Genomic DNA, 16,749 nt, shown 5'->3' on the forward strand with positions numbered 1-16,749 from the left:
AAGAACAAATGACTCGGATCAAAAGAGTTGAAAGGTGAAATAATCATTTCTGTTTCCTGTACAGCACCTATGCGGTTATAACTTAACAAATGAACAGAGGTTACGCAACGCACATCTGCGGCCAACACAAAACTAATGTATCACTCTCTGAGACTACTCGTTCTTCTAAGTCACATAAAAGATTCGTTCTAAATGAACAAATCTTTCATGAACATTTTACACAATGACATGCCTAAATCACGGAAGTAATGGTTGGATTGCAAACCAGGCATGTCAGGCAGTTCAGGAGCAGTGTAGTCTGTGGGAGAGAATAAGACCCTTTGGCGTGGACTTTGTGCTTTGTACATTTGCAGCCCTTTTACATACACAAAGAGCCATGTTACATATTAAAGGAAAGCATATTGGGTGACTTTAAGAACACTCTGAATGGGCCTGCAAAGGAACTGTTCAGGGAACACGAAGATCACAATCTATCACATCTTGTTCGTTATGCTTCATGGTGTTCACAAAATGATTACACAACCCCAACATTGTGTAAATATGTGTTTATATCAGATGGAATATGCAAAAGAAAAGGTCCTTTCTGTTCATCTAATCTGCCGGTGATGGGATCACAAAGACTTTACTGATGAGACCTTTTGACCTTTAAAATTGCATTTTTAATATATTAATTTAAATCCTTTGGCAGACGACTGTACAATCAACAAACATCAACCACAGAGATGTAATTCTCATATTTATTGAAAATGGCAAGGAAAAAACTATACAAAATTCATTTAGAAACTTTTACATACAAAAATCAATATGGCAAAAGTACAAAGCTAGAAAATGAGTCTGACATGAGCTTGAGAGTAGTGTGGATTTCACAGTACACGTAAGGCCTTTCCCCGATGAGGGGCTTTAGCAGAAACACAGGTATCAATGAGTGGTCACAGGAAGCAGACCACACAATTGTTTGACACAGGAAGTGATGAGTTAGGCAAACACAGGATGGACATCTCTGGTCCACATAATGCCATAAAAACAAAACCGAGTGGTTAGATTAGTTGATTGCCCACAGTTTTATCTAATTAGTTTTTTGTGGAAGTACTTGAAAGCCATAGCAGTGTTATGACTGTGTAAAGGTGATCCAGTTAAAGGCATCTGAGAAAACTGTATCTGAAAACAACGGACCACCCTCACATTGATTCATTTAGAACATATCTGTTCAAGTATGATTCTAGTTTGGCTCAGTTGTTGTTGTTTTTTCTTTGTTTTTTTACATTAGTCTGATCCTATTTTAGACAAATGATAACAGAAGAGAATTGAGTGTGCTGTTATTCACAAACTTGTTTAGGGGAATGTTCACAAAAAGTTAGAGATATTTGGTCCATAGAACATGACAGTTATGTATATCTCCATGCTTATTTAATCCACTTGATCATTGTAAAAGATTAAGGAGTATTTCATCGAAATAACCAAACGTACAAATGGACAAACAAAATAAATTAGACTGTGCTTTTCTGAGACTTCTATACGCATGTGGTAACTGGGATTTTTTAGAACTTTACAGGACTTCAGATATTCAACTGTCAATAAATTTGCAAATAGGAAGAAATCGACTGGATTTTTAGAACAATAATTGTGACCCAGTGTTGGTCCAAATAAATGAAGAACAACAAACTGTTCTTACTCTTTTGAAAAAGGAAATTAAAGTACTTTTAGGTCATTGCATTTCATCAAAATATACACACCACATAAGAAAGAGAACTCCTATTTCCTTCTATCTTTTGTCCTTTTCTCACAAATATATGTACACGTGTAATCCAAACAAATATTAACACTGCGAACCAGCCATTTCATAAACTAGTGGTCTGGATTTCCAACAAGTACCTCCATTGGAGGTGACCAATCTTTGAATTAAAGGAATAGTTAATCTAGAAATGAATCTTCTGTGATCATTTACTACTCATCCTCATGTTGTTCCAAGCCCGTTTGACTTCCTTTTTTTTTGTTGAAAGGAGATATTAGGCCGAATGTTAGCTTTGGCCACCAATCACGTTCAATGTATGGAAAAAAGATGCATTGAAAGTGAATGCTGACTGAAGCTATAATTCTGCTTAATGTTTCCATTAGTGTTCAATGGAAGAAGGAAAATGAAATGTGTTTGGAACAACATGAGAGTGAGTAAATTATGACAGAAGTTTTATTTATTTTTATTTTTTTCATTTTTGGATGAACTATTCCTTTCCGTGCCAAATTTGTGTCCCAAAGTGTAAAATCAGGTAGGAGGCCACAGGGCACTGACACTTTACCCTCACACCATCCATTGATTGTCCCTGATTGCTTTAGATAGTACACAAGGGGCTCAAAAAGGTTGCAAGCAAGGCACAATCCAACTTTGCTCCATTAAAATGTGCTTTACTCAGAGAAGCATACCGTTATCTTGATAGTCTAGACAATTTTCACCCGTTTCCCATTAATGGTGTGCGGGCACGTGCCCTGCGCCACTGGTGACTGATAGTGCTGCACGATTATTGCTCCTGTAAGGCAGCTAAGAGGAGAACCCATAACAGATAAAGTACTTCTGGGCCTGAGGCACTACGCAAATCGAATCAATCTCTTTGCTTGAGTGCAACCCAGCTTAATGCAACCTCTCAGCACAGTATTCAAAGATGCAAAGGAGTACGCAAATGCGCTGACAACAACAGCCGTGTCAAACTGAGAACCCTACTGACTGTGCTTCACATGTATCAGAGACAGACACAGGCACACACTCCACCTACTGATGTCTAAACTGGGACACTTCAGTCACTATACTACATCAAAATCCATCGGATAAAGATAGAAAACTGATATACAAAATATACAAAAACAAACAAACAAAAAAAAAATCACAGATAAAGAAACAAAAAATGGATATCCGATCCTGCAGAAAAGTCCCCGAGCAGAAACAGTGTTTTAAGAGCGCCTGCACTCTTCCTGTGACTTCAAACCGTTTTTTTATCTGAGCCCATGCTGGTAGAACGCATTGATGGTGTCAGCGACGAATGCAACGAGCCCGCGGTATAGACCCCTCCAGTTTTGCCATCGTGGGGCAGCGTTCTGAAACAAAGAGAAGAGAATTAGCTCACTAAGAGTTCACTTTTATTTTTTATGCAATAAAGTGAACATTTTAAGTGACTCACAAAAACGTGTTTTTGAACGTTGTATCTAAGCGTTTGGGGACCGTAAAACAGCATAGCTGACCTACTTAGATTTTAGATTTCTCTCTAATCATCTGTCTGTGAAGGAAAACAGCTCAGCAAAGTCAATTTGAGGTCTCTCACTAGTTCTTTCACCAGGTGGAAAGTGAATTTCAAAATCCTCTTTGTGTAATTAGCTTTTTCCACCTCTTTTGTCCAAAAGCAGAAGCAATGTAATCACTTGAAAGTTTGTAACCAATAGGAATGCTCACACTGAGAAACCGAGCTGTGATGATCTGTGTTTGAGTGGGTTTTTGTTAGCAGAGCTGTGTGTATGTGTGCGTGGGTTTGTAATGCTTGTGTGGACACACCGGGTGGGGTGAGGCTGTCCCAGACAGACAATGTCTAAGTGGAGTCAGGAGAGGCAGCAAATTACTTGTCAACAGCTGCTATGAGTCATCCTCTAAAAATACCTCATCACGGGGGATGAGATTGAAAGTAAGAGAGAGTGAAAGAATGAGCAAAACAATGAGAAAGGTGCAAGACAGGAAATATGGACACTATAATTAAGAGATTATTGTGTTACAAAACTCATTTTCCATTTATCTGACATTTCTATGGGGTTTCTGGATATGGTTTAATAAAAATATTTGATAGAAATTGCACTCATAAAATATTTTAAAGCTCAGCTTAACTACAAAATAATAATAATAATTTTCAATTACTTTTTATGATTTTATTAATTTCCATGATCATTTTCAGGCTTTCTACCAGATACAGAACTTTTTTTAATTACATCATTATTTTTATTTATTATGAATATTATTTGTAAATTTCTATTTTACATTTCAACATTTATTAAAAAAAGATTTAGCCCTATCTGAGCACAGCTAGAAAATAATTATATGGGCAGAGTGGCGGCTTTTGAGGAGATATCTCATAGAATACTGGGCAGGTTGGGTGATTATGGCAGGAAGTGGGGCACTTATTTGGCCTTCCAGGGGGGTTGAGGGGGAGGAGTAGTGGAGAGGGACAATTGGGTAATTTCTGTAATTAATCTTTTTTTATTTTTTTCGGTTGGTTAATTTCTTTGTCTTTTTATGACAAGAGTATTTTCTTTGAACTGCATGTATATGTGTGTCTTGGATGTATTTTTGGGTGATGGGGGGGTCAATAAAAATTGTTAATGACAAAAGAAAACAATTATAGTAATTGTCCATGAATTTTTTGTATTTTATTATTTTTCATAATTTATCTGGATTTTTACTTTATATGCAATAAAAAACTATTTTACAAAAATTGCACTTACTATACTTAAAATTTCTAGCCAATAAAATATAATTTTTTTAAATAATAATTTGATTATTTAATTATTTTAATTTATATTATTTTTAAGCGTAATTTAATAATTTTCTCATTCAATTATTTTTATTTTTTTAATATTTTTATTTTATTTTTATTAAACATTAAATGTTATATAATATGTATACACATATTATCTATCATTTTACATTTTAAATAAATATTACTTTTCTAGCTGAGCATAACTAGAAGAAAGTATATACACTACAGACATTTCCCAATTTAATTATTTTCCATGCCTTTTTGGGCTGAAAACCACCATTTTAAAATTCCCTAATATTTCCACATTTCCATGAGCATGGGCACCTTGAAAAGTGAAAGAGATGAAGTTGCCACAGGTGAGCAAAACACATGGAATACAAGAGTGTCCAAGGGAAAGTTACTGAGCTACTGAATGCTCAAAATACAGAAGGGACCTGAGAGAACCAGAAACAGAGAACTGGAGTGGGGGGAGGGGAACTATCTGTTGTTAGCCCTTTTCCACAGACATGGTTCGTGTGCGGGTTCCTGGCCTGGTGTGAATTCTCGAACTGTTCCACGCATTTCCACCACAGAAAAGGCCTTTCCGGGGCCAAAAACCTGGTTTGACACTGGCCCCAAAAGCTTGCTGGTCTCTACGATTACGGAACCGATTACGTCAGGGGACAGACGGCGGGATAATGTTTCATCACCATGGTAATGTTCTCCCAAACAACAGCAGTAGCTACTGTCTGCAGCAGAAGTACTTCTTCTCAATAAAAAACCCACAAAATTATCAGACATCAAAAGTGCTTAGGTAACATGACGAAACAAGTGCTCTACCTTCAGTCCGACAACTGACCAAATCATAAACAAATTGAAAAACACTTCAGGGAGTACAGAGGGACCATAAGAAGGACAAAAGTAAAAGCATCTATAGATGGAGCAACGATGTTTGCTCTGTTAGTTAGTTAGTCTGCTAACTAACTGGGGTTTTTAATTCAGCCAGTAACGCTCGTGATAATCAGTGAATCGCTGGTGTCTTCTGCAGCTGATCTCAGAAAGTTTTTTATTTGCCAAATTTGTTAGCTTTCCTTACACTGTTGTCATCTTATTTTGTTTATTGTTTTGTTCTGTAAGGGGATTTTTGACCAGCTACTCACTAAGTTTGGAAGATCACAGCTATCTGTTAAGTAAAACGGTGGGATTCTCAATCAATAATATTATATATTATGTCAAAAATCCAAATACAACCATCTGGAACACCAATGTTAATACTGATTCCACTGTAACAGTTTACAGAACTTGCCAAGTTAAGCCATAGTTCATACAATATAGTGTAATTACATTACCTGTCGTCTTTAGCAAAGATGTCATCTCTGACAATCTTGTTGAGCGATGTAATAATGATGGATTGCATTAATCCATATGTTTATACATGTCCTCAAAAACAAGAGTAAAAGCTGTATACAAACACACTGTGATGCGGCATGTTTGCTCATGTTAGAGGTAGTCACGTGAAACTACCACCTAGACAGTAACCCATTACGTCACCGTTCGGCTCTCAGGTCGGTGAAAAAGCGTGCCTAGTTTATGATTACGGCTCCAGATTACCCTGGCTGTGAACCAGCGGAGCACAATCTCGGCACGATAACATCACAATTTTGATGGAAAAGGGCTATGTGGTCCACCAGTCTCACAACTACATGGTGGATGAGAAACCTCCTTCTGCACTCATACACAAGAGACACGATACTGCACAAACACACTGAGCTTTTGTTGCTCTACTGTTTAGGGAAGACCATGCCATGTTATTCTAAGTAAACAAAGCCATTGACCAGTAAAAACACACTGGTATCAGAGTTCAGAATGGCTACGCGACAGGTCACAGACCTTCTACACGTGACGGTGTCGGCAGCAGCCTCGACAAGACATACTGGATTTTATTACATTGCGTGTGTCAGTACAGTTGTGAGTAGGCATGCATTTTTGTATGTGTGTGTCTGTGTGTGTGTGTGTGTGTGTGTGTGTGTGTGTGTGTGTGTGTGTGTGTGTGTGTGTGTGTGTGTGTGTAAAAGAAAAACCGGTCGGATGTGTAAAAGCAATCATTCCTCAGGAACCGGGATTGAGAAAAGTAGTGTGCGCACGTAAGGATAAAGGTATGAAATTAAATATGCATCCCAGAGTGTGTGCGTGTTTGTAGTTTCGCCTGGAAAACTGCACACAGGCAAAGCAGTGACGTCATGTGTGTTTGTTTGAGAAGAGAAGGGGGAAGGTGGGTTTGGTCGGGGGGAGGGGAGATTAGTCTCTGTTTACTCCGGCCTGCCTCACTGCCTAACTCCTCACGCAATACAACAGGGATACAGAGCGTGTGAGAGAGCGAGAGAGGGAGAGAAGGTTATTAAGTTCAGCCACAACTGGAAACTCGACTCCAGTCACAACACGCACTATGGACTTGTGAATATCATATTGATCCATTTACTAGAAGACCCACTGGAGGCTACGCTAGTGTACGCCCTGGCACACTCCCTTATATTAACAAACAGACACTGTCCATGCCTATTTACTTTGTCATAATTAATGACACTTAATGAAAACAGCAGTGACATATTTAAACTATTGTAACTAGACAAACATGATTCTTACCCTCTGAAGTAAAACAGCATTCATCTCGTCTCCAATGGTCCTCAGTTGTGTAGCCACCCTCTCTACCGCCTGCTCCTCCAGTCTGAGATTGTCGTCACCACTGCTGGACATTGAGTCTTCTGAGGAGCTCTGGTTGTCTGATTGTTGATCAGGCAGGTGTTGCTGTCTTTCTCTGAGTTCCTGTTCTGTACCTGGGCAGAAGAAATGTTGAACAAATGTGAATGGTGTAATAAAGACTAAATTATAGATTAATAAAAAATATACAATTACTAATACAGTTGTTCGATAGGAGGCTTGGACTGTAATAGGTGATGATTTGTTATTTCTAGCTTTCCTCAATGGGGTGTCGATCAGAACACACTAGATTCAATCAGTTCCATGCAAAGGAGGTTTATTGTTGACAGTTTGGCCTTGCACAAAACAGCAGTACACAGGTTGCTTAAAGTATTTAGCTGTGTGTATTTGTGGTATATATTTATTGACGCACTTCGCACACACAGTCTTGCTTGTACAGTCCCGCTCTGTGCTGATGATGACTGAACGTAAGTAGCGCATGCGCACATGACTCGGCCTTTCCAACAACAGTACAAAATGAATTAGACTCATTTATGAGCTAGGTTGATACACTGGCCAATATTTGGCAATTATGAGATTATCGGTATCGGCCAATAACTGTGTCTGCTTGATCAAGTAAAAGAAAGCAAAATCTACTAAAGGCCTAGTCAATGAATATTAAAACATTTCTGTTTAAAATTTACTTAATTTAGGAATGCAACGGTACAAAATTTGTGGGACGATGCCGATATTCGATTATTTAGAACAACATCTGTCGATGCAGATACAATACCGTTTTTAGATTAAGCAGCCTCCGATTTAGCTTTAACAAACTTGTTATATTCCTTACTGTGTTAAGCTTTAAGGTGAGTAATCATATTAGTTGTGTTCAAAGTTTTAACATTCGTTCTACATTGTGAAATTCTAGCAGTGCAAATTGCAACTCTGTTGCCGTTGTCACTCAATTAGTAATTAATTCCATGCAAGAGATATTTTATTTCACACAAAGCACGAGTTGTAGGCTACTTGTCTTATGTATTTTTCCAGCCTTTTTGACAGGAAATAATCGGCCCTGATCATTGTCTGTTTTTAAACAATCGGCCGATGTCCGATAATTTATTTTATCGATTAATACCGATGTTTGGCCAATATATTGGTGCATCTCTAGTAAAAAAAGTTTCATTGTGTAAATTCAAAATGTTTCATTTGAGCATATATTTATACATCTTAATTGCTGTAATTGTATTAGCCTAAATAGCATATATAATCAGCATGATATCGGCCATTCTCCAACCACCTCTCTAGTTATGGGTTTTGGCAATTGAAAAACCTGTTGATTGACCACTATAAAATAAAATCCCTATTACAAACTCTGTAAAGTGTACTCTTCTCTCTTACTTTTTATCTCTATTTTGTAATTCACTTGGCTGAATGTGATACCACATGTTGCTCTGTTTACTGCTCTTTTTAAAGGACTAGTTATGAGTAGTTGATCCTTTGAGTGTTTATTATGAAGTTCAATGAGGGTTGCTACTTTCAGAAAAAAATGCTTCTGACGCAATGTTTAAAATATACAGTACTCTTAAAAAAAAAACTAGATATACAGCAATTTGGCACAGGTTCAATTTTCGATAAATTATAATCTATTTGTATTATTCAACCTGATGTTTAACAACCATATAACATGCAGACATGCAAAAGGGTGAGTAATCTAACCAAATATAGATTCAGCAGAGATTACAATGGCAGTGGGATTACATGCATAACAGGGGCTAATGCACATTTGTTAACTTTAATATGCACTTGATGTCATATGTTGAGACACAATTGTGTTTTTGTTTTTGGTCCTAATAAGTAACTACCAAGTGCTTTATATCATTATAATATTCACTTTCTATTCTATCTGGCTAGGCATTGTTGGACCTCTCCTGAACTCTTTTCCTTGCAAACCTCAAATTTATTGTTGGGGTGACAGCAGGAAAGAGATAATATTTAAGCTCATAAGGAAAAGTTCAAGTGTACTGTTGTTGTAAAAGGCCATAACGTTCCTCACTCAAAATCTCTGTGCTAACTGTTTTCGAACACACTCCCCATCATTTATCGGTCAGACAAACAGATTGTCCCACCCCACACGACACAACTGGTCGACCCAATGAGTGCGTTTACATGCTCTTACACTAATTATTCGTAACTAAGTCGACAACATTTAAAGTCATGTAAACGCCTTTCCGTAAACCGGTTGACACATATAGATTTTTGCCCATTACCCTGATTTCTATCTGCAGGTAAACAGATTTCTATCTGCTGTAGGTGCCAGGTTACCCTCACACTTCCCAGCTCTGCTGTTTTATATTCAAAATATTTTGTTACTTTGCCTTCGCGCTTGGATATCTGGTCTCATCCTTCTGACATTTACTGTATCCAATGGTCTATTCGAACACTCAATTCTGATGGGGTTGGGTCGGGTGGTTCTTTGCCTCCATGTTGTGCATTAAAATAGTTTACTACATGACTCTCTGGAATACTTGATTCTGATTGGTCAGTGGCGGCATCTAGCTGTCTGATATTTCTCAGTAACAACGGCACATCCACGTATCAGACCACTCATACGGGTACTATGAGCCATCTTTCCTGCTTCTCGGATCACTGTGCGATCTCTGCAAGTAAGCTAATAAAATAAAGTCAACTAAAATCAATGTTTCTTGCACAATTATTTATTTATTTGGCCAGTCGTTTTGTAATAAGAGCAGTGAGACGTTCATTAATAACAAAATAAACACCAACATAATTTAACTGTTCAGAGATTGCTTTTTTCTCACATAATTACATAAATTCAATGCAAATCCAATTTTTTTGTCCATGAATTTATTTATTTGGTTAGTAGCCATGTAATAAGCAGTATAATATACTATCAGATAGATATTTTTGCAAAATAAACCCCCAACAGGGTGATCAGGATCTTGTATCACCCTGAAGGTTTATTTTGTGAAAACAACCAGCTGACAGTACATTTTCCTGTACTTAATGCAAACCTAGCCATGGATTTTATCTTACTTGTCCAATGTGTGCATTTTAAAGTGCCAAAAACAGGGAATGATCTGATTACTTCAAATATCATGTAAACGCATTTTCTTGCGTTGTTGGATTGTTTGGATAAGCTATTGTTTTGGTAGTTATCAGTGAATTGGTGTGCATGTGAATATGCTCAATGTTACTATGTCAGGCTGCTCAAACAAGCAGAGCAATGTGTTGATACCACTACAGAGATGCAAAGTTTATACTTTTGGGGAAATTACATACACTGTTGTGTACTGTATATTTGGTCAACTACAATATTTTGCTCAAGGTTCAGGGATCCTTCACGCACTTGCTTTTCTCACGACAATAATATGAGCAACTATGCAGAGAGAAAATGCCTCTATACTGAGGATTAGTGGCGCAGCCATGAGAATCTGCTGATCCTCGTTGCAGGTGAATTGAGAGCTTCGGAGTGCTGTGTTCTGGCTTGTTGCCAGGGTAACTGCAAGCCTGTGCAGCCTGAGCTGAAATACAGCCATTGGTGGACAGGAATGAAGGGTGGGCTGGGATAGGGTGGACAGCTGGAGTACAGGGAGGGACCAGGGCAGGTTATCAGCTAGTGAGGAATGCCTTAAAGTAGGGGTGTCAGCAGAAGTGACAGGTAAGGTTCACTGACAGCTAAAGTGAAGTTAAAAACACGAGGAATAGAGAACGTAGGGAAAAGACGCAAGGGAGACCACAACATTGAGGCGATACTCGATTCTCTGAGTCACACTCCCATTGTGGACTGAGCAGCGCTTGACAGGAAGCCAACAGCAAAGAACATGTCTAAACATGCCACAGCAAGAGCATGGGGGGTATTTCCTGGTGCATTTTAACCCTTGAGTCATTTAAATATTTTATGATAATCACAAGTAGTTGAGTGGCGGATGCCAATACCAATTTAGAGAGCATGATGACAGATGGACAAAGCAATGCTGATGGTTTTCTAATACCATTTAAATGACAGCAAATAAGACGTACATAGAATTGCTGCAATGACATGAACACTTAAATAATGCTGTTTTCTTAAAATTCACTCAAAAATTGTGCATGTTTATTTTGCATGGACAAGGCTGTTGGTATGGGAAATGACATAAGGAAAAACAAACTCATCTGAAAATCTGTCAATCAAACGTGGTATCAGCTGATTAATTGACAATTAATTGACCTAGCTGATATATCACTGATAATCAAATTCACCATAGCTTTTCAATCACTGATGCACATAAACATCAATTCACAAACATTATCGCTTTGTTGCAGAGGCCTACCTGTATTTTCCCTGAGTGGATTGTCCTGTTGTTGGACACTGGCTGAGATGAAGGCATCTTGTGTGGGGATGTGGGGTAGTGGTACAGATACAGTGCTGGTCTGAGTGGCAATGGTGCGGTGCCGGTGGTGGGGCTGGAAGGTACTGCCACTCTGCCAGGCATCCTGACATAGCACCTCCATCCTGCAGCTCTGTGGAGCACCAGGGTTGCGGTCGCCCACCCTGCTTTCCATCTCTGGTCGGGCCATACCATATACAGCCTTAAAATGAGAGAGGCCGATTAAATGCTATAGATAACACCTGATTTGTCTGATTGCATACAACTTCTTCTGTTTAATAAGCCTGCTCTCAAAATTACATCATATGCTACTGCATGCAAATTAAATATATGGGCAGCTGTCAGACTAATTCAATTATCTGAGAATAGAGCTGAGACATTTCAAGAAAATAATTCTATCATAGCTCAAAATGCGTGATAATAAAATAATTGGTTTACACATTACATAGAGAGTCTAATATCAAGAGCTACTGATGCTAGAAAACATTGTAGCAATGCATTTTTCATAACTGACCCTGCAACCTATATTATGAGCAACCGCAAGATGGCAGAAACGGCACCCTCGTGCTTGAGCCTCGAGGATGTGTTTGTAAACAAATCCGTGCACGCGATGTCACACACTGCTTCTCGCGCGCTTTAACATTTCTCCCGCGTTCAACAAAATCTTACACGTCGGAACTAGCCTATGAAGTACACACTGCTTTTAAAATGCTCCATTCCACTAGAATGAGTATTGCGTTTTCTTTATTGCGCCACCGACTTTGATTTTATCGATTTTTTTTCTCAGTTGGCAAAAAGGACAGGTGTCGCGAGCGTGGAAATTATGAAGCGTCGGAAAAGTGGCACCTACAGCAAATACACAGTAGGTGACTTGTTGAGTGATGCAAGCCTGAAAATTAGGTAAAGATCTGAAGAGGAGGATAATCATGGAAAGTGACAGTACTTTGATATACAACGCAGTTGTATATGCTGTGATTCGACGGACATTTTCAGCGGTTGTTTTATTTCGATCTACAAATAGCCTAAGCGGGTGACACATGATCAAATGGAACATTACAACGAGTTATAGGTTAATCCATGACATCCTCTGAATGTCATATTTTCATAAGTGATTCCATAATATGTCATCATCAACTGATATTTTTAACGTTTGCACCAAAGACTGACAAATGGGTGCACCACATTAGCACACAGTGAGTCACGGTTATTCATTTTACTGGAGGTACACATCTAAACGAAGCGCTACATACACCACTCATCTTTTCGGATGGGACACCTATTTCACCTAAACGAGCACAGATGTGCCACACATACTGACCCAAGACAGTCATGTTTCATTGATGCCTACAAAATTGCATGTTCTACAAGATTGAAAAGTACAGTTATGCTTACCTTTAAATATTTGGTTCTGAAGTCAGTAGTAGTTGTTATTCCAGGGTTAGGGTTAGCCGCGCGGCGATGATGACAGCAAGTTGCTTTCACTCGCGTGAAGCGCTCGCTGAGGCCACGCCTTCTTCTGCCAATCTCATAACAAGTCCTGACATGCTCATCATCGGGGGGCGTGGCAAGAAGAAGAGTGGACACAAACGCACGCATTTACGGACCAGTCTGGACAGCACCGACACCAACATCCCCTGACACGCCCAATTTTGTTTGTTTATTCGCAGTAAGTGTTGCGCTATTGTAGTACTACTGAGGGGAAACGTTCACCTTAAAATTCTCGTGAGTGACTCGTGGCATGTATTAGGGGCCATTCAGAAAAGCCAGACGCAGCCCAACGAATAGAAAAGAACGCAGGTGTGTCGAGACGCGTTTTTAAGACATGAAGTTTTCTTAAACGTGACACGACGTCAAAAAACAAAACGCGTCGTCGTTCTAACGTTTGTTTACACTGTTACGCGAAGGGATGGAAAAACACTTTCGATGTGAACTGCCCTTGTTGAGTAAAAACAACATTCCTCATAGAATGCGACAAATTAAGTGTCAATTTAAGTACGCAAATATTACTTGTATATAGTATAGTTCTGCTGGTTAAATGTATCCATATTAAATGCCACCTTTTTATGCATATTTAACCATAGCATTCGTTCAAATGCAGACAATAAAACTATAGGGTCAGTTTTATTGTGAGAATCATGAATAGTCATTAATAGGTTAAAAATAATTAATAAGGGGTCCTGAATCCATTGGTCTCTTTGTCTTTAACATCAAACAATCCCTTTTAATCGATTTTCAGAGCTCAAAACAAACTTGGGGAGATTTAAGGAGCCTAATTGAACAGTGAAATTCCCCATTTCTTCCCCTTTGACCTTTGAGGAGCCGCTTCTATTGTCTCTTTGCAGATGCGATGCACATGATGGAGGGGTTTCGAAACAATCATGGATGTGGTCGGTTGTTTGCTGACCTTCTACCCCACGGCAGACGAATGAGCTCCCTCTGTGTTTTGGGGAATCCCCACGCAGGTTACTTGTCTGGGCATACTGCCCCACACAGACTGCTCGAGGATGGCATGCATCGTACTCCTGTAAAATGCTTGATTATAGGCTACATTTGTATTGCCATTAATTCATAAATAAATTGACATTAATTCTCTCAGAAGAAATAAAAATTATAACTCATCAAACTCGTCCATTATTTCTTGGATATTAAAAAGATTTAATCATGGAACTTTCTTGTGATAGTGATTTATTTATTTTATTTGTAAATTAAAATGCAAAATAAACATGTATTAAAAATAATAAAATATATACACCGATCAGCCAAAACATTAAACCACCTGCCTAATAATGTGTAGGTCGCCTTCATTGCATTCTGAGATGATATTCTTTTCACCACAGTTGTACAGAGTGGTTATCTGAGTTACTGTAGACTTTGTCAGTTCGAAACAGTCTGCCCATTCTCTGTTGACCTTATCAACAATTATTTTTTTTTATATTTGATTTATTTGACAAGTTTTACTTACAAATATTTTTACAACATTGATATACATACATCCCACAACTGTCGAGGATGAAAACAAACACAATAAAGCCAAAAGCTTATTTCCATTGTGGTCCTTGGTGTAATTTAAAAAGATGGTGGCATGTACATAAGTGAGAATGCAAAATACCCTATTTACAACCTATTTAAACTACAATTCATTTTCAATCAATGCCCAAAATACAGACAAGACAGATTTTAACAGTTTACTCATTTACAATCAAACATTCAAAAACTAAAAAGCCATCTTCTAACATCTATTTTAAAACTCACATTATTTATACTCTTCAGAGACTCTGGTAGTTTATTAAAGACAATTGCACTAGAGTATAAAAAGGTATTTTTCCCCATCAAACTTTTGAACCTGCATGGGTAGATATTATAATCAGTACCTCTTGTACCATAGGTGTGCCGGTCTTTTACCATGTCAAAGTAGTTATCCAGATAACTTAGCACCAAATGATTTAAGATTTTATGGGTAATTACGAATTTTAAAAAAAATCACTCTTTCCTCTATTGTCAAAAAAACATTATTTATAAATTAGTCCCTACTTAAATGAGTAGGGGGATGCATTTTTATTATTACTCTTACGATAATCATCAAAAAAAGCCCCTGTCGGGCATCAAAGCCCTTTTATTATTTAATTTTATTTCTACCTCTCTGATTTGGACCCGTCACAGACATTATGGAAGTGGTTTGCCTTATATCAATTTAATCATAAGCCTACAACTATAACATTTATGACAGTTTAATTTTTATGTGATGAAGCTACAAATAGGCAAATTGTGTGTCTGTGGTCTCATTACTTTTGTTAAAAATATTTTAAGTTCTGATTTTTAACTAAAACGGCAACATTATTTTGTTAGCCCTTAAAATGTCAGGCTGTGTTCAGCAATCAATGCATTGATTATAATTATGTTCCCATCAGGGGAATAGTTTCCAGAGGGGATGGGGAGGTAACACCATATACACCCCACCCCAATACACAAAAAATGTACAACTCCACCAATATTTATACCATGATCAATGGAAACATATAGATGCTTCTTGCTGCAACCCCGCCAACATTCCAGCCAAATCTATGCCCTTGGTTCCCATTTTAATTATACACAACTCTCATCTCAACCCCCTCACAACTCTCCCACCAATAGCAACTTAAATTAATAAACACTATAGATATTATGGATTAAAATATAATTTAGTACTATTTTAATATATTAATTTCATGAGATGGGGTTGAATTGAAAACGATACCCTGACCTGACTATAATTTACATCAAGTTTGAAATACAGATTACAATGTTTCTTGCCTACTTCTGCACAAAGCTGCTGAAGAAAGCTGAAAGATGATTACAAATTTCACATATGGGTGGAACCAAAATGTTATGGGCTGAAAATGGTTGGTGTGATGGGGTTGCGTTCAGACTGAGCGACAAATCTTGATAGTCTGTTTTTTATATAAATCATTATTTTTATTTTATTTAAAAAAATATGTTTCTTAGTAAAGGAACACAAATAAATGCTTACATTAATGACAAAAATTATAAACAGGGTGCACATTTTGTTGATTATTTAGGTACAAAATCAGTGAAGTGCCTTAGGTACATGACAAAATGCTTGGTATAAGATAGAAAGAAGACATTCATGCCCCTTTGGTCTCCATCACTCCAGTCATCAACTGCTCTAGTTCATCCACCCTCTAATCAACCACACATGTACCCGATCACCTCATTCACTCAGTGCTTAGAGTCTTCTCTCAGATCATCATCCTTCATTGCACTGCTATATGTTATTTGTTCTTTGTTTTGCCTTCCAGTGTTATTCTTCTTTGTTTTGCCTTTTATAGTGCTCAGTGTTTTCTTTGTAGTTTTGTACCTAGTTTTTTTTTCATTAAACATACTGCAATTGTGTTCACTCCAACTCCCTCTTCGTCTCTGCTTCCATCCAAAGCATGACATTTCTTTTGTGATAAAGATTATTATAATGCAATAATTATTTATTATTGTTATTATTATTATTATTATTATTATTATTATTATTGATTGAATGGACATAACATCTTATTAAATTCATTTAACATTTCATTTTAGTGAACCACCACTTTAAAAAGTCTGGGGGACTGAAATATTACTGATTCCCAAGAATGACCCATCAATTAAAAAGCTAAATAAAACTGTATTTAAAAAAATTATAATAA

General features: G+C 37.6%; 1 protein-coding gene across 1 annotated transcript; it reads right to left on the reverse strand.

Annotated features, from left to right (window-relative positions):
- Positions 1-734: 734 nt before the first annotated feature.
- Positions 735-13,788, reverse strand: LOC127631817 (uncharacterized). Its single transcript, XM_052110176.1, has 4 exons — positions 12,965-13,788; positions 11,516-11,774; positions 7,131-7,321; positions 735-3,084 (listed from the first exon to the last, which is right to left on the reverse strand). Exons 1-4 carry the CDS (start codon positions 13,166-13,168, stop codon positions 2,983-2,985), a joined length of 756 nt encoding a protein of 251 aa, XP_051966136.1. The 5' UTR covers positions 13,169-13,788; the 3' UTR covers positions 735-2,982.
- Positions 13,789-16,749: the final 2,961 nt, after the last annotated feature.

The sequence above is a fragment of the Xyrauchen texanus genome, chromosome 38, assembly GCF_025860055.1.
Source record: "Xyrauchen texanus isolate HMW12.3.18 chromosome 38, RBS_HiC_50CHRs, whole genome shotgun sequence".
NCBI classification, from domain to species: domain Eukaryota; kingdom Metazoa; phylum Chordata; class Actinopteri; order Cypriniformes; family Catostomidae; genus Xyrauchen; species Xyrauchen texanus.

Coding starts and splice junctions, on each gene's coding strand:
- LOC127631817 (XM_052110176.1), bottom strand. CDS start 13,168: ATGCGTGCGTTTGTGTCCACTCTTCTTCTTGCCACGCCCCCCGATGAT. Junction 11,775..12,964: donor TCAGAACCAAATATTTAAAG/GTAAGCATAACT, acceptor TCTCATTTTAAG/GCTGTATATGGTATGGCCCG. Junction 3,085..7,130: donor ATGCTGTTTTACTTCAGAGG/GTAAGAATCATG, acceptor TCTTTGTTTCAG/AACGCTGCCCCACGATGGCA.